Source organism: Muntiacus reevesi, chromosome 11 (assembly GCF_963930625.1).
Source record: "Muntiacus reevesi chromosome 11, mMunRee1.1, whole genome shotgun sequence".
NCBI lineage: Eukaryota > Metazoa > Chordata > Mammalia > Artiodactyla > Cervidae > Muntiacus > Muntiacus reevesi.
This window is the reverse complement of record NC_089259.1, coordinates 68603885-68629647: the sequence shown is the minus strand read 5'-3', so window position 1 is coordinate 68629647 and position 25763 is coordinate 68603885. Positions and strand designations below refer to the sequence as shown.

The 25763-nt window shown below is 42.0% G+C and overlaps 2 protein-coding genes across 2 annotated transcripts in view; both read left to right on the top strand.

Moving 5' to 3' along the window:
- Positions 1-1337, top strand: part of LOC136144153 (ATP-binding cassette sub-family C member 4-like) — a 156855-nt gene extending 155518 nt beyond the window's left edge. The window contains 2 exon segments of the mRNA XM_065901811.1: positions 1223-1294; positions 1296-1337. Of these exon segments, the coding sequence (XP_065757883.1) occupies positions 1223-1294; positions 1296-1337 (114 nt within the window).
- A 22265-nt stretch (positions 1338-23602) lies between these two features.
- The window catches only part of LOC136144515 (ATP-binding cassette sub-family C member 4-like), a 150191-nt gene continuing 148030 nt past the window's right edge, over positions 23603-25763 (top strand). The window contains exon 1 of the mRNA XM_065902421.1: positions 23603-23775. Coding sequence (XP_065758493.1) covers positions 23702-23775 — 74 coding nt within the window. The 5' untranslated portion in view covers positions 23603-23701. The remainder of the gene's footprint in view (positions 23776-25763) is intronic.

The window sequence follows — 25763 nt, the reverse complement described above, 5'->3', positions numbered from 1 at the left end:
TCATTTTTTAAAAGGTTGTAGACGGAAGACTTGTCTTCCAGTAATAAAAAATACATCTATAGTTCTAAGTAGCTTTAGAGACTCTAAATCAGGGGTCCCCAACTCCCGGACCAGATTGGTATGGTCCGTGGGCTGTTAGGGACTGGGCCACACCACAGGAGGTGAGTGGTGTACCAAGGAGCAAAGCTTCAGCTGCGCTGCTCATTGCTCGTTTTACACCTGACCCCCTTCTTCCTCACCCTGTCTGTGGAAAAAGTGCCTTCCAGAAACTGGGTCCCCAGTGCCAAAAAGGTTGGGGACCACTGCTATAAACAATTAAAATGTATTTATAATAACATATTTTAAAACACATGGCTTATCTAATGCTACAAAATTTTAAAACTTTTTAAAAAACTTTTTTAAAATTTATGAATGAAAAGGAAATCACTCTCTACTCCTGTCATCACACAGCTCCCCCACAAGGTGGAGCCCCAGCACCACTGCTGACTGTTCTGTTGCGATGTTCTGTGAATCAGGAAGAAACTTCCTGTTTCTAAGCACAAATGATACCTGTTCTTTCTCTTTTTTTCACTTACTGTTGTATCTCAGATCTTATCAACGCATGTGGTTATCTCATTATTTTTAATGACTACATATGTGTGTGTGTTAGTCGCTCAGTCGTGTCCGACCCTTTGTGACCCCATGGACTATAGCCCACCCGGCTCCTTTGTCCATGGGATTCTCCAGGCAAGAACATACTATTATGCTTTCTCCATTTCCTAATCCTTATTTTCAATGCTTGTCAATCAGAGTTTATTAAATACAGGGATTACACCCTGATATTAGCATCCAAATTTGTTGTGCTCATTTTATGTGTGAAACTTGGGCAGACAGTATTAATAGACTTCCCAGCCTCTTTGTCACCTTGTTTTCAATTTCTCTGCAGGCTTTGAGTTAGTAAAATGATTTTGCTTATCAATTTAATCTAGTGATAAAGCATATCTGTGAATCAGAATGACCAGAAACCAAGTGTACCTACAGGTTGTTGGCATTAAATGGAGTCACAATGAAAGTTTTAATGGGGCTACTTCCTCCATTGAATAAATACACCCCTGGTTTTTCTTCTTGTGTCTCTAGTAGTGATATGATTTGCTTCACATGAAGCAGTGGACCAAAGAATGTGTTGCCTTAGGAGAAGGACTTTAAAACTCATAAGTATGTGGTTTTTTTTTCCCCCTCTCAGGTGCACTCTGAAAGGAAGTAACCAGATATCACTCACAGTGACTGTGTGGTTATGAATACTATGAATGACAAGTGGACAACCCTCAGCCTTCACAGTTTTCGAGTCAACTCTGTGATTCTACCATGAGTTCATGTCTATTCCAAAGGCATTTTTCCAATAGATTTCTGCACTGCATAAATTATACTTTTTTTACACCAGCAACAGATATTTACATATTACAAATATTAATCTATAATTTTTTCTCCAACTTCACTCAGTGGGTTCAAGCTCTTGCAAAAGGATTTGTTATGTTTATTTATATGTAATACTATTTTTTTTTTTATCCAGATCAGCGGTGCAGGCCACCAATAAGAGCTGGTTTTGTGTCTTGAGGGATTCTGGAGCCAAACTCATTTTATAAGATTTGAGACAAAGTTCTCACAGATTTTTTTTTTAACTGTTCCCAGAATTACATATTACTTTCTAATTATATTAGGGATTCTTGAAGACTGTGTGATGATGCCATTTGTATCACCTCTTCCTTTAACAGAACTACAATCCATTTTCCACTCAAAGACCTTTGGTTAAAATACTACAGAGAAAAATGATAGGAAAAACATAGAGTAATGTAGTTTAAGTGACATTATAGGAGAGAAAGTTATCACCCTCCAAAAAACATATGGTTAAAATACAGAAGGACAATATTGTATGTTCATCTCCTGTGTCCCCTGCATTCTATACCACTGAACCACTGGGGAAGCCCTCTAAAAGAGAAGGAAGAGAAAATATTCTTTATCAAAGTAGGAACCCTTCCAGGGGATTTGCTAATGAAGGACAGACATGTTCTAGACTGTCTTCTAGATCGAAGATTTTATTTTTTACATTAAAAAAATTGTGGTAAAATATATATAACATAAAATTTACCATATAACCATTTTTAATCACACAATTCAGTGGCATTAATCATACTCACAGTGTTGTGCAGCCATGATTGTCTGGGTAGCTTGATAATTATGTGCTTCCTATTCAGTGTGTTACTTCTGCAGAGTCATTTTGGTAAATTTCATTTTTCTAGAAGTGGATCTGTTTCCTGTGAATTTTGAGCTTGATTGGCATGTTTCTTCACAATATCTTACATGTTTAATCTCTGCAGCATCTCTGTGTTCTTTTGGCTTTTAATTTTCTTTGAACCTTCTCTTTTTTATGAGTAATCTTGTATAACTTTTTCCTGTTTTCAAAGAATCAACTTTTTGCTTGATTGATGCTCTGTTTTTCTTTCTAGTTCATCATATCATTCTTTCTTTCTTTCAACTTTTCCTTTTTGAGATTTTTTTCTCTAAATTCTTAAATTGCAAACAGATTAATAACATCATTATTTTTCTAACCTAAGTATATAAAGCTGACATTTTTTTTTCTGAGATCTACTTTAGCTACAGCCTACAAGTTTTGATACTGACACCAATTAATAGCCAAAGTATTATGTATTTTCTAATTGCTAATTTAATTCATTAATTATATCTTTTACCCATGAGTTATTCATAAGTATAATGTTCCCTAAATTTCAAATGCTAATGGCTTTTTTCTATTAGATTGAACATGTGGAGCTGCTAACATTCAGCCTTTTATATAAAATGGCACTTTCATGTGTTTCAACATAATAGTTTTCTTTTATTAATACATAACTTAATTTCATTTTGGTCAGACAACATCAGGTTGTAGATTTTAAACCAAGGGTAACGATATTCACACAAAAAGTCCTTGTTTCCACCATTTTGTATTTTATTTCGGGGTTTTAAAATGTTATAAGTACATGTGTAACCAGTAATTTTCAAATAAAAGTTCTCCCTGAGTACTGGAATATTTTCTGATACGTGTTGCAGGCGGGTTCTCTGAAATGCAGAACCAGATGGAGTTTAGTGCTGGGATGTTTATCAGGGGTGCCCTTGGAATCAACACTGTGGAATCAGGAGGAAAGAAACAGGATAGGCAGGAGGAAAGAAACAGGATATGCAGAAGGAAAGATCAAGCTGGAACACTGGCTGGATGACCTTAGCTGATCCCATGGGGCATGTGGAGTGAAGAAGGCCCATCAGAGTTGTCCTGACACATCAAAGCCCAAGTCTTTATACCTCCACCTGGAAGGGTCACTGCATGCAGGCTTGTGGTTTAAGGTTGCCCACTGGCAGCACCTCCAGCAGCTGGGCAACGAGTCCTTGAAGGGAGGTCTGAACAGCATGTCTCCATGTCCCCCCACATCCTGTGTCACAGCTCTAAGGTAGGTGATGGAGATGTACCGTCGGGGAAACTCTTGATAACTGATGTGTAAGTCAAAATGATGACTTAGTGATTCTCCTCAATACCCTCTGGTTTAAAACATAGAGGAGAAGGTCCATGAAGGGGAGAAATCTCATTTTCTAGGGTCAGCCCAGTTGTCACCTCTTCTAGGAAGTCACTTTAAGATCAATCATCATCCTAGGTAACTCGTATTTCTGTAGGACCCTGAGGACCTCTCTTGTTAAACTGAACCATACTTGGTTAGTCCTGTTGTCATCCAGTGTGGTGATTTTTAAACAAGGGGCCCTGTTCTTTCCCTATTACACAGGTTATGTAAACTATGTAGCCTGCCCTGACTATGAGTATTCATATGGTTTGTTTTCTCACTAAACCAAGTGAGAAAAAGACTTGTAACTGTACCCTACTCACTTTTTAATTGCATCTTTCAGCACAGTATCTGTTACATAGGGGGCACTCAGTAAATGTTTTCTGAATGAATAAATGATGACTGAGAACAAGCCTTCCTTGCTAACTTTATAATTTTGGAATTCTAAGAAGTAGCCTGGGATAACAGAAAGCCCTGGTTTTGCGATCAGAAACACTGACTTACCTTGTCAGGTCTTTCTCTGCTCCTCACCAGCAGTGTGGGTGTCCAAAGAGTGTACTGTCCAGAGTGGGACACTTGAGAGTGAAACGAAAGGAGTAACCAGACAGAGTGCCAGGGAAATAAACTAGCGCCATCTTTGACAAAATGGATTATGGACACCATTCAGCCATGTAGCTTTAGTCTAAAAACAATTCTGTGCATGTATTTATATAGATTCAATTCTTGAATCAGCAGCATGGTCCTAGTGTTGAAGAGGGTACCTAGAAACACAACAGGTTTTTTAAAATCAAGATTTCATGTATACATTATTAATTTTCATATTAAAACAATATGGATTAACTGAGTTTCTGTTTTTCAAACCTAATGTTCTAAGGAAAAAATTTTTTTTCAAAGACTAAACCAGCAATGTGTTGAAGACTGGGGGAAATACATATTTATTTGAATTTAGACCTAAAAAATAATATTACTAGAAGGAATAACATGCCCCAACCCTATGAGACCTTCGTCTATACACCAGAATCATGTGACCTGCCATAATCAAATTGGGACTGTGTGATATTTTTAAGAAGAACAAGGTTAAGACTTAGACACACTAAGAATGTTCTACATGAAGTTTACATTGGAGAGTTCTGACTAACTTCACTCTTTCACTCAGCAACGATGCTCACAATTATCCACCTAATAGGTGGAGGCTTTGGGTATTCCAAACCAGTGTTTAATCCAATAGTTAATCACATTTAATTCTGGAGGACATTATGTGAAAAATATTTTTTAAATTACAGTTTGCAGACTACCTAGACAAAAAAATGAGTCTCTGAGATGGAATTTGTATCACATTAGAACTTTTGTAAGTAAATAACAATAAACAGTAGATTGAGGATTTTTAAACCCCACATTTTGCAAAAATAAAAATTTTTAAAAATCCATGAGTTTATACTTATTCCAATAAGACATAAAATACACAGGAGGAAGGGAAAGATCTTTTTTACAGTAGAAATGCAACTCACAAATGTAGACAGATTGACAGAAAAGTACCATATGGGAGCCATTTTCAGAAATAATTCAGACAAAATTCATCACTGACTGAACATACGTTGAATGTTTGGGGGTTAGAAGAGACACAGCATTTCCATGGTCTCAAAATATCTTCTCAGATTAATTCTTTAGGGAAGAATTATATTTTTAAAGTGGAAAAATTGGACGAACACCAGGCTAAGCAAGTAGCTAGAGTAAATATTAATAGTGAACCTACTGACACCCTTGGCTTTTTTTTCTTGTTTCTTTAAAAATGTATAAAAGTATGGTTGACTTACACTGTTGTGTTAATTTCTGCTGTATGGCAGTGACTCAGTTACATATATACATACATTCTTTCTCATGTAGGTTTAATAAGCAGGGTGACAATATACAGCCTTGTCATACTCCTTTACCAATTTGGACCCAGGCAGTTGTTCCATGTCCAGTTCAAACTGTTGCTTCTTGACCTGCATACAGGTTTCTCAGGAGACAGGTAGGTGGTCTGGGATTCCACTCTCTTTAAGTTTCCCAGTTTGTTGTGATCTACACAGTCAAAGGCTTTAGCGCAGTCAATGAAGCAGAAGTAGATGTTTTTCTGAGCAGACACCATAAGGCCCACAAATCCTGAATATGGACTTTCTGGTCTTTTACAGGAAAACTCTGCCCACCCGGCCCCAGAGCTCTGTTGTTCTAAGTGTGACCTATAGACCAGCAGCATTGGCTTGCCCTGTGAGGCTGTTAGAACACAAAATCTTGTCTGTACCCTAGACCCACTGACTCAGAATCTCCAGATCCCAGGTGAGTCCTGCTCACAGTACAGTCAGAGACACGCTGGTTTAGAGGCCCTGCTCAGTCCTCCTGTGGTTGCACCTCCCCCAGGTGCAGGCAGCTAGAGAGGACCAGGGGGTGTGGCCACCTGGAGCCCCGCCCCTCCAGGCAGCACTCTGAGCACCTGGACCCCAGAATCCCTGCTCCCATCCCCAGTGCAGGCCTCCCTCCTGGGGCCCATCTCCCAGCCCGACAGGTGGTCAAGATGCAGCTGTTTATGGGGCAGAAGAGGGTGGCCTGAGCGTTGACTTGAAGACTGCAATGCTCTTGCTTGAGCCGCAGATTCCTCAGGGCACAAAAAGGGTCAGAGCCAGAAGTGGGAAGAGCAGGGGGGTTCTGGGGGCTAGGGCAGCCCCTCCCTCTGCTCTCCTGCCTTCTGGCTCCAAACTCCAGGGTCCAGGAATCCCAGCCTGCCAGGTGGTTATGAGGGTGTACTTGACAGTGTGCTAGTTTGATTTATAGCTTTTAAATATGTAAACAAAAAGGATGGGCTTCATTATACTGTTGACCCAGGGCCCACAGATGCGAGTGGCAGGTCTGTTAAATGCTTCTCAGAATGTTCTCAGAGGACCTCCCTGCATCCCAATCCACTGGGATGTTGGATCAGATCTTTGGGGCTGGAGCCTAGGACTCTGCATTCTGACTCCTTCCCTGGTGACTCTGATCCACAGCAGAGCTACAGGAGCACGTGTAATGGAGGGGCGTGGGGCGTGAAGAGCTGCCCTGAGTGGCAGGAAGTGTCAGGAGAAGAGAGAGAGGTCCCAGGTCAGAGAAAGGTGCTGACCATGAGCTCAAACCCTTCCTGCTTCTCTCATGATTCTCCTCACAACCTGGCCTGACCCTACCCCAGGGAGTTGGCTGCAGGGAGAAGCTGCTAGAACGAGGCAAGGGTGTCCTCCTGTCCTCGGGGGCTGCCCTGCAGAAGGAAGGACCTGAGTCAGAGGCAATAGGAGCAAAGGGGCTGCAGGCCCCTGGAGGGATCACATGGACCCACCCGGGGAGTCAGGCTGAAGCTGCTGAGCAGATCTTTGGGCAGGGAGACCTCCTGGTCCCGCGGGACATGGGTAGAGTGGGAACAGACTGTGTGGTTCCACTGGAGTTCAGAGGTTGCATCTGTCAGTCGGGAGCTTTATGATCTCTAGCAAGGTCCTTAAGTTCTGTGAGATGGTGGGGTCCTAACATCCTAATACCCTCCAAGCTTGTGTTAAAATTAAACATGATGGTCTTTCTTTCAGGCCCATGGTGCTGGTAGGATGAGCAAGTGTCACGGTCTTTGCCAGGAAGCCCTGTAGCCACCAACGAGCCCAGAAGCGGTATGGTAACAGTACAAGAAAGCCCATTTGGGCACAACCCTGAAGGCCAAGCCTTTTAGATGCACTTCTCATGCCAAGAGAATTGTGCTTAAAAAAATATAAGTTGAAGTCAAACACCCAAATTCTGCCATCAGGAAATGTTTCAGGGTTCAGTTCACCAAGTATGGCAAAAAATCACAGCCTTTTGTATCCAGTGATGGTTGCGTGAATTTTATTAAGGAAAATGATGAAGTTCTGGTTGCTGGATTTGGTTGCAAAGGTCACGCAGTTGGTGACATTCATGGAGTCCACTTTAAGGCTGTCAAAGTAGCCAGTGTCTCTTTTTTGGCCTTACACAAAGGCAAGAAGGATAGACCAAGATCCTAAATTTTGATGATGAAAAAATGATAGTAATAAATTTTCATATACCAAAAAAAAATTAAATGTGATATGATAGTTAAGCAAAAGCACATCCTTGTCACACAGACAGAAATAAGGGGCAGCTGCTGTTTATTGGGACGCTCATTACATTACACCTCTGCACATCTTGATGCTGGATATCATAGGCACTTGTCACTGCCTGTGTTCAATCATGTCCAACTCTTTGTGACCCTGTGACTGTTGCCCACCAGGTTCCTCTATTCATAAGATTTTCCAGGCAAGAATGGAATACTGGAGAGGGTTGTCGTTTCCTCCCCCAGGGCTTCTTCCTTACCCAGGGATTGAACTTGCAGCTCCTGTGTCTCCTGCATTGGCAATCAGATTCTTTATCACTGAACCTGGGAATTACCTGTCACTGACTTTTAGATCAGTTCCCTCAAGCCCCCAGGGGGCGCTAGTGGTAAGGAAGCCACATGCCAGTGCATGAGATCCAAGAGACACAGGTTTGATCCCTGGGTTGGGAAGATCCCCTGGAGGAGTAAATGGCAACCCACTCCAGTATTCCTGCCTGGGAAATCCCATCCCCGGTCCATGGGGTCCCAAAGAGTCATCACAACTGAGTGCACACACACACACACACACACCCCTCAGACCCCAGGCACAGGAAGGTTCCAGTCACAGCCGTGTGCCACACCCATGCTTGGCCATTGGCCTGGAGCTCCCTGAACTACCCTGAGCAGAAGCGATTCCTGAAGTTACTGCTGAGCTGCTTATCTTGTATAGTTCCCAGGATTTCCCTCCCAGCAAGCCACACCTTGGGAATCCTGCTCATAGGCTTGTGATGAACTAAGGCGGGGCTTGTATGAAATCTCCTGAGACAACTGTATCATACTGAAAATCACCACCAGGGCACAGAAGAATCCTGGCATCCAGGTGAGAAGCGTGGAAAGGCTGTGCAATGAAGGGGCAGGAAGGCCTCAGAGTGGGCCAAAGGAGTCACAGGGCCCCACCCCAACTACACCCTATACACAAAAACGTACACTCCGGCTCCTGCAGAGTCACTCTGTCTGTTTACTGTTTCCTTGTCCAGGTAGAGTTCTTTATATCCTCATAATGGCAAAGGCCAGTGGCTTGTAAACTTGGCTACAAATCTGAATCACCAGAGGAGCTCTGTAAAGCCCAGTGCTGAAGCTTCATCTCAGTTAAATCAGAATCTCAGGGGAGGGGATGCAGAAATCAACACTTTTTAAAACCTCACAGGTGATTCCACCCTGCAGCCAAGTGAGAACCACTACTGGAGGCAGAAGATCTCATTTCTTCCCAAATGGCAGCTGCTTTCTTTGCTAGAAAGTATGAAAAAGTGTAAGTCGCTCAGTTGTGTCTGACTCTTTGCGACTTCATGAACTATAGCCCACGAGAATTCCATGGGATTCTCCAGGCAAGAATACTGGAGTGGGTAGCCATTCCCATCTCCAGGAAATCTTCCCAACCCAGGAATCAAACCCAGGTCTCCTGCACTGCAGGCAGATTCTTTACCATCTGAGCCACCAGGAAAAACAGAGACAGATTGATTTCTTCCTACTTTATTACCGATTCTCCCAAGTGAGACCCCCCCACCCCGACCCCTGACAGGAGGTGGGGGTCCTCCTGCTAGAGGTGTGCGTATGTGTGTGTGTGTGCGCATGCTCAGTCACTCAGTCATGTCCGACTCTTTGTGGCCCCATGGATTGCAGCCTGCCAGGATCCTCTGTCAATGGGATTTCCCAGGCAGGAATACTGGAGTGGGTTGCCATGTCCTGCTCCAGGGGGTCTTACTGACCCAGGGATCAACACGAGTGTCCTGCATTGGCAGGCGGGATATTTACTGCTGAGCCCCTGGGAAGCCCCTCTGCCAGGTATGGCTCGTCCAGTAGAATGTGCTCTAGAGACACTGTTTCCTCTGAAAACTCTCCACAGCGCTGCTGAATGTGGGGTCAATTGGGGGTTGGGGGTGTTCTCACAGGACCGGCTCAGCTGTGCTGCTGTTCGCTCCAGCTTGTAGTGCCTAGCTCAGCATCTCTGCACTTCACACCTCAATGCCATCTTGAATCACAGTGCTGGGGGCAATGATCCTGCACTCGGCCCTCTGAGCTGAGTTGTCAAGGCAGCCGTTTCACACCAGGGAGTCTTGTCTGATGGGCTGGGTGTGAGGCCTCTTCATGAAGCACCCTGTGAGCAAGTGAAACTCAACTCAACACAAAAGGAATAACAAAAGGTTGGACTTTATTTTATTAACAAGGTTCTACTTTTACTCCCAGGGAATTGTTGATGGGCTTTGTTGGTGACTGTTTCATCACAGCCCAGCCTCATGGGATATGAGGCTGACTTACCTGACTTACCTTTAATGACCGTTTCCTTTGTTAGCTGTGGAGATAATCCTGATGAAGTAAAAGAGACCAATTTCTCTTCTATTCCTGAAGGTCCGAAAGGGAAGGTATTGATATAATGAGTTTTATTTTGTTGTTGTTATTGTTTTAACCCATAAGGTAGCTCCCTTTGTCTGGGGCTTGATGTTGCTCCTGAAATAAATGGGAGCCGCTGGCACCTTTCATTTAAGTAAGACAACTGGGTATTATTTAAATAGGAAAGCAAAGGACCTAGGCATCAGGGTCCACAGAGAATCAGATCTGCTCTCAGGTGACAGGCTAGGATGGCCTCGTCACTATGGAAACAGTGTGTCTAGGCTTGTGAGACAGGAAGGAAGTAGGTGGGCACAGATATTGAGATAAACAGGATCCCACAAAAACTGACTTGAACCAGCTAAAATCAAGATGGTTTTGAGTATGGTCTGGTCTCTGACTTCTAACTCATTACATCTTCATTATAACACTAAAATTTTCACTCCCCTCTCACCATGACAGGTGCTGTGATAGTTCCAAGGCTGACCATAAATGGTCAAAAAGTGAAGGGGGGTCCATCTGCTCACCACTCAAAAGCCGATAAAGAGGCCAGGTTGGTGGAAAGGAACATTTGCTTTATTTTGGATGCTTGTGTGTGTGTGTTGGGGGGAGGGTAGACACCTGTCTAAAGGCTGACTCCCCCTCCCTTGACAATCAGTGGACAAGAGCTTTTATAGACAGAGAGGGCTATAGTCAGCATAAACTATAGACAGAAACAGTGCAGTCAGCATTGAGTGCATTTATTACTTTTTATTTATATATTTATTTATATTTTAAAAAATATTTATATTTTTAATCATTTATTTTTTTTTTCAGATGGTTTTCATATATGGGAAAAATTCTGAAGTTACTTATTTTCCTCTTATACTGATGTGCACTTATTAGTTCACTTAAACTTATTTATTTATTTGAGAGATAAAGAAACCAAAATTTTACTTCTTGCTCATGTACTTTTCTCTATGCATCAGTTACTGGGTAACTGCCTTCATGCCCAAAGAAGAATGTGCTTTGTTCTTTCCTCTTTCCCTCTCTTATCACAACAGGATTCCTCCAGGAGCAACCTAGGACTAGGACAGACACTAGGGAGTTTGGGGCTGTCGTCTAAGTAGTCTGGCTGACTTTGTCCCTGTCATTTATGCTCACCTTCACTGACCTGTATTGACCACTAGCCCTGTGTATCTCAGGCAGTGGGGGAAGCATAGTTCTCCCTTTGGTCCTGAGAAACAGAGAAACTTTTTGACTCACAGTAAATGTTTTTAGAGGTTGCAGTGCCCTCCTCTTTCTGGTGGGGTGTGGGTATCCTCGTCATTCACCAGGCATGTGCATCCAAGACACCCTGTTGGTAGGGCGTTGAGTGGGCATTCGAGTCCCAGGGAGTGGTCCTTCTCCACCTGCTTTAAGAAGCCTATGGTCCAGACATTGTGAACCAGTGCAGATCCAGCAATTATAACTCTTAGCTCATTTTTTAATAAGCTAAAAATAGAAATAACAGGCTTCTTTCTCCTTTATCTCTTAAAGATTATTCTGCATTTTACCTTGTAAATAAAGTAGTGAGTGACTGGCGTCTAGTAGATAGTCAAGCAAATAGAACTGAGAAATAAATAAGAGCTCTTCTTGTGTAAAGTGTGACCAAAGAACCTAATTCTGTCCAAAAATTTATTCTACAACATGTCATTGTGTAATCTGTGCCATTTTTAGTCTTTTAAGCTCAGATATACTTTAGGATTGTGCTTTCTTGGCCTCCTAGTTTAAAAAAATTCATCTCTCTGTGGTACAGGTTGATTTTTGCACCTTTGTGATGTACTGTCCTTGCCTCCAGGGTTTGACAGCACAGCATTCTAATTGTTCTTTCCAACATGATTCTGGTGACCACACTTCACCTTACTCTGAAGAAGCCATTTTCCCCAGCAAAGTGTGTTTATATACATCTATCCTCCTAGTTCTAAATTGCATCAAGCACATCAGAAATGTCGATACAGTGATTATTCTTTGACTTTCTGTTGGTGACTCTAAAATAATATTTGAAGGTACAGAGAGAGGCAACCCAAATTGGTAGAAAGTTCATGGGCATTGGGACCAATATCTGGGTTCAAATCTTCCTCCATTTAGGAGAATTCACTTCGTTGTTGTCTCAACTATATTATATGTAAAAAGATAAGAATAATACATACCTTACAGTAGTATTGCAAGGATTTGTGAGATGATAAAAGGGTATTGTTACAATACCTGTAACAATAGCCATTGGTGTGTTTTTCATATGAATATTGGTATTTCATTTGCTATGTGCTGCTGAGAAAGCAGCAGCCATATTTTCCTTAGTAATACTTTTTGTTCTTTTAGGGCTTCCCTGGTAGCTCAGATGGTAAAGCGTCTGCCTGCAATGCGGGAGACCCGGGTTTGATCCCTGGGTCAGGAAGATCCCCTGGAGAAGGAAATGGCAACCCACTTCAGTATTCTTGCCTGGGAAATCTCATGGACAGAGGAGCCTGGTGGGTTATAGCCCATGGAATTGCAAAGAGTTGGACACTGAGCAACTTCCCTTTTTTTCTTTCCCTTTCTTTGTTCTTTTAAGACCACCTTCTGAAATTCACAAAATCTCTATTAATCTGTATGTTGTAATTATAGTACTTCTTTACCAAAAGAAAACCACTTTCTTTTCTTGAGGAAAAACAAGCTTTTTTTTTTTTTTTAATCACCCATAATCACACAATAGAGAAATGATCATTGTTATCATTTTGAAATATTTTATTTTAATGTTTCTTGTTTCATGCATTCTTATGCAAAATTGGTATAATGGTTTCATGTCATTGCATGAATACTTTCTGTTGTTTTAGTTTGGGTTCCCTGAAGCTGAAGTCTAGGACAAGAATTTGAATGCAATAGGTTATTTGGGAGGGGGTCCCAGGAAACACTGATAATGGAGTGGGGAATTGAAACAAGAAAGGGAGAGAGAGCCACATGGGATGTGTTATCAGGTATGTTCCAGGCTGGGTTACTGGAACATAATCCTGCTGGGAAACTGTAGGAGACAGTGTGGAGCACAAACCTCAAGGTTAACTTCCATGAGTTAGTTGGGGTATTTGTTCACCAGCTCCTGTCTGTTGACTGAAGTCTGCCAGGGGAGAAGAGCAGAGGAAGATGTTAAATTCCCCAGCACTCCTGGCTGCCTTGTACTTTAGCAGAGCTGACTCTGGTGGCAGACAAAGCCCTCAGGCAGAGTTGCAGGAAGTCAGGCTAGGGTGACATGGAAGGCACCAGGGCAGATACAGACATCATTGATTCACCCATGTTACTCAAATTGTCTACTTTTAGACTGGCTATTGAACAGTTCACAGTGTGGGTGAGTGCTGGCAATATTGATTTCAGCTTGTGCTTCTTCCAGCCCAGCGTTTCTCATGATGTACTCTGCATATAAGTTAAATAAGCAGGGTGACAATATATAGCCTTGACGTACTCCTTTTCCTATTTGGAACCAGTCTCTTATTCCATGTCCAGTTCGAACTGTTGCTTCCTGACCTGCAAACAGGTTTCTCAAGAAGCAGGTCAGGTGGTCTGGTATTCCCATCTCTTTCAGAATTTTCCACAGTTTATTGTGATCCACACAGTCAAAGGCTTTGGCATAGTCAGTAAAGCAGAAATAGACGTTTTTCTGGAACTCTCTTGCTTTTTCGATGATCCTGTGGATGTTGGCAATTTGATCTTTGGTTCCTCTGCCTTTTCTAAAACCAGCTTGAACATCTGGAAATTCAGAGTTCACGTATTGCTGAAGCCTGGCTTGGAGAATTTTGAGCATTACGTTACTAGTGTGTGAGATGAGTGCAAGTATGCTGTAATTTGAGCATTCTTTGGGATTGCCTTTCTTTGGGTTTGGAATGACAACTGACCTTTTCCAGAGTCCTGTGGCCACTGCTGAGTTTTCCAGATTTGCTGGCATATTGAGTGCAGCACTTTCACAGCATCATCTTTCAGGATTTGAAACAGCTCAACTGGAATTCCATCACCTCCACTAGTTTTGTTCACAGTGATGCTTTCTAAGGTCCACTTTACTTCACATTCCAGGATGGATTCTTAAACTATTTCATGTCAAAAGAAGAGAGGAAATTTACTAATCATTTAGGAACACTTACAAAGTTTCCCTTGTGGCTCAGATGGTAAAGCATCTGACTACAATGAGGGAGATCTGGGTTTGATTCCTGGGTTGGAAAGATCCCCTGGAGAAGGAAGTGGCAACCCACTCCAGTACTCTTGCCTGGAAAATCCCATAGACAGAAAATCCTATGGACGGAGAATCCTGGTAGGCTACAGTCCATGGGGTTGCAAAGAATCAGACACAACTGAGCAACTTCACTTTCATAAAGCCATGGGCTTTCCTGGTGGCTCAGCTGGTAAAGAATCAGCCTGCAATGCGGGAGACCTGGGTTCAATTCCTGGGTTGGGAAGATTTCCTGGAGAAGGGAAAGGCCACCCACTCCAGCATTCTGGCCTGGAGAATTCCATGGACTATATAGTCCATGGGGTTGCAAAGAGTCCGACATGACTGAGCAACTTTCACTTTCACCTTCACTTTCATAAAGCCATTAGTAAACCAAAGAACCTCTGATAACATTCACTTTTCCAGCTGTCATCTTTGGGTAATTTCAGTCTCACAGAAGACATCTGACACCAAGAGGCATCTAAGTTGCCAAAATTAGATCTACAAACTCATAATTATTCCTAGCAGAGATCCTCAGGTCCTCCTTACTTTAAAGCCTATTAAATCTTACTTTACAAGTTAGCTTAAAAGTAGTAAAAAGTAAAGTATTATTAGAAAAGATAAGAGAAGAAGTAAAAATATAGAAAAAATAGATGTGAAATTTTTAAAAGTTAAATTGCTATTAGTAAGTATATATAAATAAATCTGTAAACCCTTATACCTATATTTCATTAGCCTCTTAGAGTATTGCACTAAACTAAATGGCATAATTATTACTGCTGGTGATGATATCAAATAGTTAATGTTTGTCATTATGTTCTGCAAACTTTGTGAGGGAGGGACATCAGCAATACCTTTTACAGAAAATGTCCATAAAAAAGTCAATACTTGATTCATGTCAATGTATGGCAAAAACCACTACAATATTGTAAAGTAATTAGCCTCCAATGAATAAAAATAAATGGAAAAAAAAGTCAATACTTTTGTTTTAATATTGACACATGATGGACTTTTTTCTGTTGTCCACATATAATGAAAGCCTTCACACAAAGATGTGACTCTTAAGAATGGGAATTGCACACACAAGTTATATGCTTGGTGAGGGTAGAAAATACATTTCATTCAGATGCAATTCGCTACTTTTACACCCAAACTTCCCTGAGAGTACAGTTGAAAGTAGACTATATAAAAGGAATCATTGGAAGTCTCTTCTCAGAAAACAAAGAATTCTAAAGTTCTTTATGTTTAGAAAGAATACTTCAGCTTTTTAACCTCTGAATGTTTTGTGAGTATCCAAAATATAGATTAAATATTAATAATATGCAATACAAATTAATTTTATAAATGTATTTCTAACCTCAAATTCTATTTCTCTTAATTTAACTGAAATTATATTTAATAAGCCAAAAATTTAATGAAGCAAAATGGATTTGATTTGCAGGGGATGGGAAGGAGATTATAATTCTGGTAGTGTTTTATAAGTTATTATAAAAAATTGACAAGAGAAAAGGTAAATTTTTATTTTCTTGATTAAATTGAAGAAAGTTATCATGTGATTTATAAGTCTAAGAAATACTATAAGGGACCAATGGGGCATTTTAATAGGAATCTCAGTCTATAACTTTAAAAATCTCATTTCCTATATTATAACACTTCATTTTTAAAAGTTGTTATTTATTTGCTTATTTTAATTTTTGCCGTGCTGGGTCTTTGTTGCTATACATGGGCTTTTTCTACTTGCGGTGGGTGGGGCTACTCTTCATTGTAGTATGTGGGCTTCTCATTGTAGTGGCTTCTCTTTTTGTGGAGCACAGGCTCTAGGGCACACATCCTTCAGGATTTATGGTTTGTGAGCTCAGAAGTTGCATGGTGCAGGCTCTAGAGTGCCGGTTACACAGCCTGTGGGATCTCCCGAGGGCAGGGATAGAACCTGTGTCTCCTGCATTGGCAGGTGGATTCTTAACCACTGGACCACCAGGGAAGTTCCGACACTTCATCTTTTGAATGTATAATCATCATCAGTGTCTCACAAGCATTTCATAGATTTTTCTTTCTGGGGGAGATGGGGTGGGGCAGGCACAGAGATTTCCTTCTCTCCTCTGCCCCCACACCTCATAGCCTCCCCATTATCAATATAGAGTGAAAGATTTGCTACATCTGATGAATCTATAGAGACACGTCAGTCACCCCAAATCCATAGTTTACATCAGGGTTCACTCTTGGTGCCGTGCATTGCATGGGTTTAGACAAATATATAATAACATTTCCATTGTTATGGTATATTACAGAGTATTTTCATTGCCCTAAAAATCCCCTGTGCTCCATCTACTTATCTCTCATCCCACCTCCACCCTCTGACAACACTGATCCTTTACTGTCTCCATAGTTTTGCCTTTTTGTCATATAGTTAGAATCATACAGCATGTAGCCTTTTCAGACTGACTACTTTCACTTAGTAATGAGCATTTATGTTTCCTCCATGTTGTTTCATGAGTTGGTAGCTCATTTGTGTTTAGTGCTGAGTAGTACCCCATTGCCTGGATGAACCAGTTTGTCCATTCACCTATTGAAGGATATCTTGATTGGTTCCAAATGTTGGCAGTTATGAATAAAGCTGCCCTAGATGTTTCATAGATTTTTGAAAAATGGTTTCTCTTCCTTAAAAATTAAATACAAAATGAACCAGCTTACTTCAAATATTCATCCAAACCAGCCTGAACAGGCACTTCCTTTCTTTCATTTCATGCTCTCTCCATATTTACATTAATTGCATTGTTGTTAATATTAGCATATTGATTCTTTCCATCTTCCATTTTTTTTAAACAGTGGAGGAAAATGCAATAAAACACCTAAATGGATCTATAAAGAAGGGCCATTACAATACTGAGATGATTGTTTTATGGAAACTGAACAAGTTGACTGATAGAGATAGATGGTAATGCTTGATAGTTGCTAGGTGAAATTCTAAATTTGAAATAAGAAAAATGTTTTGAGATTAGCAGAGTAAAGGTTGCAACCCACTAGGACATCTAGATGTGTGCTAGAAATAGCCTCCCTGGCTGTTTTGATTAATGAGTAGAAACTTAAGTCTCTTTGCTGTTGCAGAACAGTAAGTGACATACACATAAAGATATTAAAACTTTAGTCCAGAATTTGGTCTCAATTTAGACAGAGTGGCATCTCTCATGGGATACAAGCTATACTACATAATTTGATTCTGAACTTTGTGTGCCTACATGACATGGAGTTAAATGTATCCTTACAGATCAGCTCATTTGAAGAGGTGGCACCTCAGGCTCTCTGATCAAAACTACCAGCTTTGAACCAAAGGCCAGTTGCTCTTTCCAAGTTGCTTCTTTTCTAAAGCTATCAACTTATCGTGGATCTTCCATCTGGTAGATTGTTGTGAATAGTAAAATATCGTCACCACACAGAATCCAGAGAAACCCACTGCAGGCGGTAAAACAAACAAAACCAAAAAAAAAGAAAGAAAAAAAAAAAAACAACAAAAAACCTATCACTTTAATCTTGATTCCTCTGCGTGGTCGACTCTGGTCAATAGTAAAATACCATCACCAGGCAGAATCCAGCAAAACCTACTACAAAGTAAAAAAGAATAATAACTTTAGTTACCAAAGCTCAGTCATAGTCAAATGTTAGGAATCCAGAAAGAATCTACACTTGAGTCAGTAAAAGGTATTATTTGTCAGTGCAGTAAAGATAGGTCAATATACAAGTCAGTATACAGCAGGCTGATTCTGAGTTGACAGGTGATACACAACATGGTTTGCCATGAAAGGGAAATGAAGGAATGGGAATGGCAGGCCGAGCCTAATAGCTTCTTTGCCAGAATACCTCACAGCTTCTTTGTTGCTTTCATCAGTACACTCTTAGGCTCCAACTTTTTTAAGATCTCCCATTTTGGTCATTGTTCAAAGCATTCAATACCATTTTTGCTGTTGTTGTTCTAGGTCTTTGTTGCTGCCTGGGTTTTCTCTAGTTGTGGTGTGTGGGGGCTACTGTTTGTTGCGGTGCATGGGTTTTTCATACTGTTCATGGGGTTCCGAAGGCAAGAATACTGAAGTGGTTTGCCATTCCCTTCTCCAGTGGACCATGTTTTATCAGAATGCTCTACCATGACCTGTCCGTCTTGGGTGGCCCTACATGGCATGGCTCATAGTTTCATTGAATTAGACAATGCTATGATCCATGTGATCAGTTTGGTTAGTTTTCTGTGATTGTGGTTTTCCTTCTGTCTGCTCTCTAATGGAGAAGGATAAGAGGCTTATGGAAGCTTCCTGATGAGAGAAATTGACTGTGAGGGAAACTGGGTCTTGTTCTGATGGGTAGGGCCATGCTCAGTAAATCTTTAATATAATTTTCTGTTGATGGGTGGGCCATGTTCTCTCTCTGTTGTTTGACTTAAGGCCAAAATATGGTGGGGGGTAATGAAGATAATGGCAACCTCCTTCAAAAGGACTGGTGCACACACTGTTGTATTCAGTGCCCCTGACCCAGTAGCAGGCCATTGCTGACTCATGGAGGAACCAGTGATGAAATTGCCAACATCCGCTGGATCAAAGAAAAATCAAGAAAATACCAGAAAAACATCTACTTCTGCTTTCTTGACTATGCCAAAGTCTTTGACTGTGTCGATCACAAGATACTATTTAAAATTCTTCAAGAGATGGGAATACCATACCACCTTATCTGTCTCTTAAGAAATCTGTATGCAAGTCAAGAAGCAACAGTTAGAACCAGACATGGAACAATGGACTAGTTCCAATTGGGAAAGGAGTATGTCAAGGCTGTATATTGTCACACTGCTTATTTAACTTATATGCAGAGTACATCATGAGAAATGCTGGACTGGAGGAAGCACAAGCTGGAATCAAGATTGCCGGGAGAAATGTCAATAACCTCAGATATGCAGATGACACCACACTTAAGGCAGAAAGTGAAGAGGAACTAAAGAGCCTGTTGATGAAAGTGAAAGAGGAGAATGAAAATGTTGTCCTAATGTCCAATGTTCAAAAGTCGAAGATCATGGCATCTGGTCCCATCACTTCCTGGCAAATAGATAGGGAAACAATGGAAACACTGACAGAATTTATTTTCTTGGGCTACAAAATCACTGCAGGTGGTGACTGCAGCCCTGAAATTAAGAGATGCTTGCTCCTTGGTGGAAAAGCTCTGACCAACCTAGACAGCATATTAAAAAGCAGAGACATTACTTTGCTGACAAAGGTATGTCTAGTCAAAACTGTGGTTTTTCCAGTAGTCATGTATGGATGTGAGAACTGAACCATAAAGAAACCTGAGCGCCAAAGAATTGATGCTTTTGAATTGTGGTGTTGGAGAAGACTCTTGAGTCCCCAGGACTGCATGGAGATCAAACCAGTCGATCCTAATGAAAATCAGTTCTGATTATTCACTGGAAGGACTGATGGTGAAGCTAAAACTCCAATACTCTGTCCACCTGATGTGAAGAACTGACTCATTGGAAAAGGCCCTAAAGCTGGGAAAGATGGAAGACAGGAGGAGAAGGGGAACAGAGGATGAGATGGTTGGATGGCATCTGAGTCAATGGGCATGAGTTTGAGCAAGCTCTGGGAGTTGGTGAAGGACAGGGAAGCCTGGCATGTTGCAGTCTATGAGGTCACAAAAAGTCGGATACAACCGATTGACTGAACTGAACTGAGCAGGCTTTTCATTGCAGTGACTTCTCTTGTTGTGGAGCATGGGCTCTAAGCACACAGGCTTCAGTAGTTGTGGTGCTTGGGCTTAGTTGCCCCTTGGGGGCATGTGGGATCTTCCTGGACCAGGGGTTGAACCTGTATCCCCTGCATTGGTACCTGGATTCTTATCAACTCTACAGCCAGGGAAATCTAAAGCACTTCTCTAAAAAATGATTCATGATTTATTCAGTCATTTTGCTTTTCCTGAACTTAGAAGTTAAGATGTTTCTAAATTCTAATTTTATAATAAGCACTGCTCTGAGAAACATGAAAGTTAAAGTTAGTCGCTCAGTCATGTTCTAGTCTTTGTGATCCCATGAACTACACCCTGCTAGGTTCCTCTGTTCATGGAATTCTCCAGGCAAGTGTACTTCCTGGAGTGGGTTGCCATTTCCTTCTCTGTGGGACCTTTCCAATCCAGGAACTGAATCTGGGTTTCCTGCATTGCAGGCAGATTATTTACTGTTTGAGTATTTGTACATAAATAGTTGTTTATAGCTGACTTGTTATCTTCTTCATCTTCAAAGTGGAAATCTTACTGAATTGTAAAGAATGAACATTTTTAAGGCTCTTAATAATAAATATCGTTAGATTATTTTCTGAGAAAAACTATTCTAATTTATATTTTGCCAATAATATACTACAGTGCCTATCAGACTTTGCCTTCATTAGGATGGGGTATTCTGTTTTTTCTGTTTTTTTTTTTTTGTTGTTGTTTTGTTTTTTTGATGGCTATTAGGCCTCTTTATCTGGCTGAAAAATATTTGAAGCATGAAACTGTGTGACACAATCAGCACCAGCAGAATCATGAAACATCCTTAATTTAACAGGGTAAGAATGAATATGTTTGTGTTATTTTATTATTTTTCATTCTTTTGCTGTAATTTCCTTTTTACCTATACTTTCTCTAGATTGTGAGCCTAATGAAAATAGGAATTTCAATTTTTTAGGTATATTCTTTTCCGAGGACATCTTTATCAACTCTTAACGGTTTCTGGACAACTCATCTCAGTAATGGACTAGTGTTTCCGATGAACTGAAAACAAAATAAGTCAAGATTCCATTATTATTATAACATCTTAAAGGAAGATCAAATAGAATATATTGATAGAAAATAAGGAGTTTTAAGTTTTTATACCAGAACTCTCTGTAAAAGTGTCATAATGCAAGTGTGTCTGAGAGCCAGTGGGAAGTGACACAAGTAATTCATTACTAGTAACAAAGTTCTGAAATGTGAGGATGATTTCTTTTCATGACTTAGATCACATTTAAGGTTTTTATGTCCAGAAGAGGATGCTAAGAAGTTTCAAAAGATCTTAGTTTAAAAAAAAGAAAAGATAAAAAAGACAGCAGAAGCTAAAGGAACTGAATGTATTTGTCAGTTTGGAGATGGCGAATTATGGTCCTAAGATAGTTGTGGGGACCGGACAGAACAGTCTGGGGCAGTCTGACAAGGAAGTCACTAGACTTCCAACCATAGCAACCAATTCCTTCATTTTTGAAGTAGAACTAGTTGCTAAGTGTTTACAGAACTGAAAAATGTAGGGAATGTAAAAGAGAACTGTAAATGATGAGAAGTCTGGTACCATACATTGTGAACTGCATTATTTGAGAGAGAGCTAACACCAGAAAGGTAGGTTATTGAAAAATTACAATTTTCAGCTCTAATCATTCTTCTTTTTTGCAACAGAAAATTTCAAACTTGCATGGAATATCAAGAAAATAGTGTAATAAATTCTCATCATGCCCATCAATACAAAATTATCAACACCTTGCCATTCTTATAAGTTTGACTCATAAAAAAAAGGTCTGAATACATTAAAGGTTTCTTTAAAATCAATCTCCCCTCTGGCATTAAGGTATAATTGACAAATAGTATATATATTTAGATGCTCAACATGTTGACTTGATTTACATATACATTGTGAAATATTCATCACAGCTGAGAGAGTCAATTCCTAGGTAGGCTGATAAGAAGTCCAGGGTCCCCGAGGAGGAGAAAGGGGTCTGGAGCCCTCAAGAAGAAGAAAGGGGTCTGGGGCTCTCAAGGAGAAAAAGACAAACTTTGTTCTCCTACATTGCTTTGTAGTAGTCAATATAACAATGTAGCTTGCTCCAGGACATGTTTCTCCTTCTTGAGAACCTTCTGACTAATCCTGTCATCTTCAAATGTTTGTTGTGGAAGTGGGTCTGGTATAAAATATATAAGGCCTTGATAAGACTACCTAGTGGGGGCACTCTCCATCCCCCGCCACCCGCCCCCCTACTGATGTCTATGTCAGAAGATTTCTCTGTCCTTTTTCATAGTTTAATAAAACTATGCTACACAAAAGCTCTTGAGTGATCAAGCCTGGTCCCTGGTCCCGAAGCTAAATCTTCTACTTCGGAGATCACAAATTTGACGCCATTCACCATAAGCTATCACAAACAAGCCAATCAACATGTCCATCACTTCACACTTTTGCCATTTTTTTTTTCTTTTTTATGTTGAGAACCATTACTCTTTAAGCAAATTAAAAGTACACAGCGATATTATCACATTGCTGTACACTAGTTTTCTAGAACTTACCTTTTCATCTTGCATAACTGAAGCTAAAAGCCATCATTCATAACACCAATTTTAGCCAAGGTATATGAGAAATTATTAAAGAATAATATGGTGATCTTGTTGTAGGTACATAAATTTTTATCTTTCTTCTTTTAGAGTAGAAGGGAAGAGAAACTGTTGAACTGGCAACTAAACACTTATGAATAGGAGCCCACGATTTTGTTCATTCAGTACTGCTATCATTCATTCATTCATTCACACAGCATATTCACACTTTTCACACACACTGTCCATCTACCAGTGAGACAACCATGCTGAACCCCAAACGTGGGTCCAAGACCTTGGACAAGTGCTGTCCTTGAGCCTCATCTTTCTCATCTGTAGGCTAGTGACAATATCTTCCTGAGCAGAACATTGTTAGAGTTGAAATTGAGGTAAGGTCCCCAGAAATGTATTTTGTGACATATGTCACTGTTACTTATCTAAGTTTTGAAACCATGATGAAAGAAATTAGGAGGTAGTTTCTCTCCCCTCAGAGTCCCCTTTCCCAATCTAAGAGGGCAGCAAAAAGCTCACAGAGGTTCCCTCACAATGCAACGTGTGAGATGCCACAGGACATCTCACGTGGGCTGTTCATGCCTTCCACCATCTTTCTCCAGGCCTGTCCCTGCAGCCCATGGGGAACTTCGGAGCAGCAGAGGAGGGCAGACCCTGAGCCTGCCTTCTTCGCCGTCTGGGGCAGTGCCTGGGCTCAGAACAGGAGTTTCAGCGGAGTTTGCAGCCCGGTGGGATCCTTGGAGCTGGTTTGTTCCTGCTGTCCTGTCTACCCTCCTCCATCAAAGAGCCGGTGGCCTTGCCTCCCACTCGCATGCGGCTCCTGGAAGCTTTGGCCTGACTGCCTCTTCGTCCTGCAGCCCCACGCACGGCCCTTCTTCTCCCAGAGCGGTGACAGCAGCGCAGAGTCGGTGACCGGAGGCGACCCGGGAGGTTGTGCAGTCCCGGGAGGCGGAGACCTGGCGGGCTGTGGGAGCTCCACCCCCAGAAGCCTGTGGTTCTCCCGCCCACCCAGCAGACCCTGAAGGCGGGCTGGTCTCCAACATCCCCGCCGCCACCTCCAGGAGCAGCGGGAGCCTCACTCAGGCCAGAGCAGCGCAGCGCCGCTCCACGCCCGCCCCGGCCGGCACGATGCCGCCGCGGCACCCGGAGGTGAAGCCCAACCCTCTGCAGAAGGCGAACCTCTGCTCGCGCCTGTTCTTCTGGTGAGCGCCCCCCCGGCCGTGATACGCTGCAGTCACGGCGCCCTCCGCTGCCGCGACTTTCGGAAATGAGTGTGGACCCTCCCAACGCAGCCCTGCTGCCCCCTGCCCCCTGGGAAGGCGGGGCACGACTGGGCAAGGAAGTGGGGAGCAGGGGTGGGGAGGGGACCCGGGGACCTGGTGGCGGAGGTACAGGGTCTCCGTGCCTTGCTGCCGGCAGCCCCTCCAGAGTCAGAGAGCAGGAAGCGGGAAGGCTGCCAGGGGGAAATCCCAGCCCAGTGGGAAATGCACTGAGCACCCGGCCTCTACTCTTCCCGGCTTCCCCTGAACTGCTCAGGAATTCCCAGTTCTGAACTGAAGCGTCACACCCCACCCCCTACCCCGTCCCCAGCCCCAAGCAAGCAGCTTATGAACAGCTTCCTTTATCTAATTAGTGCCTTAGACCATTGTTGTTCAGTCGTTCAGTCGTGTCCGACTCTTTGCAACCCCGTGATGGCAGCACTGCAGGTCTCTGTCCCTCACCGTCTCCAGTTTGCCCAAGTTCATGTCCATTGCACCCGTGATGTGATGTGATGTCATCTATATATCTCATTCTGACACCCGCTTCTGCCCTTAATCTTTCCCAGCATCAGACCCTTTTCCAGTGAGTCATCTGTTTGCATCAGATGACAAAATACTGGAGTTTCAGCTTCAGCATCAGTCCTTCCAAAGAATATTCAGGATTGATTTTCTTTAAGACTGACTGGTTTGATCTCCTTGCAGTCCAAGGGACTCTCAGAAATCTTCTCCAGCGCCACAGTTGGAAGGCATCAGTCCTTCAGTGCTCCACCTTCTTTGCCATCTTTCAGTGATGTCCCCGCCTTTTCCCACATGCCCTGTGTGGCAGTGTGTTCCAGCTGCCCTGGGTCCCCTCTGCCCCCAGGTCTGTGACCCTGTGTTTCTTTCCCTCTCCGTTTCTCCCTGTGTGGCTCTCACTGTGTGACCTGGTTCCTAGTTGTGGCAAATTTCACGTGGGTTAAAGATGAAAGGTCTTTTATTTAATGATTGGGAACACTATTCTTGAACACATTTTGCTTTTGCCTGGGACACACAGCCAGGGTTGGAGGATGTATTTGACCAGCCCCTTTCCTTAATTTGAGTATCTCCACTTGCATCTTTGAAGACCACTCTGGGGATAGAGTCTCTGAAGCCTGTGAGGTCTTTCCCAATCTCTAGCCTTCAGAGAAGCAGTGCATGGTCTTAATGCAGGTGGCCCTGCCCAGGAGTCATTTGGTCCTGAAACCACTGAAGGGTCCCTGAGCCCAGAGGAAACACACAGATGAAAAACAGCTCAGAGTTGAAGCTCTTAACTGAACTGTTCCATGTGGTAGCTGGGACCACTATGTGGTCCTGAACCTTTGGGCTTTAATCACACTTGCATGATTACTAATTGTTTTATTTCTGGACCCTGACCCATTTATCTTTCCCCCCAGTTCTAGTATTTTCTTGTTTTATGGAACAGCCCAGGGGATCTCCAAGGGTTGGGAGCTTCTATGCTTGTTTTGATGGTGGTGTATTCAATGTGTGTAACTTCATCTCTTGGCCATTTGGTGGCCCTTAAAGAAAGAGGGGCCTAGAAGAAGGAATATGGGTATGGTGACTGTAAATAATAATAAAGTAGGAAAAATTCTCCTTAACTTCAGGCAGGGCAAGGAACTTTCCAAACACCTTCTGTTTGTGAATTTTCAAAATGTAAAATTGGAAGGTGAGAACTTTTCATTGATTTGGTTAAGCACCCATTTCCAGTTTTCCTGCTGGAGGGAAAGGCACTATTACCTCTTATTTTATACTTGAAGGCACTGAAGCAGAGAGGTTGAGTAAGTTGCTTACTGCCACACAGCCAGTAAGTAATGGAGCAGGATCCCAAGTCAAGCAGGCTGGCTCTGAAGATAGTGTTCCTTGTATATGTAACTGATGTCACCAAATTGGTCTCCTGCCTTGTACTGGGCTCC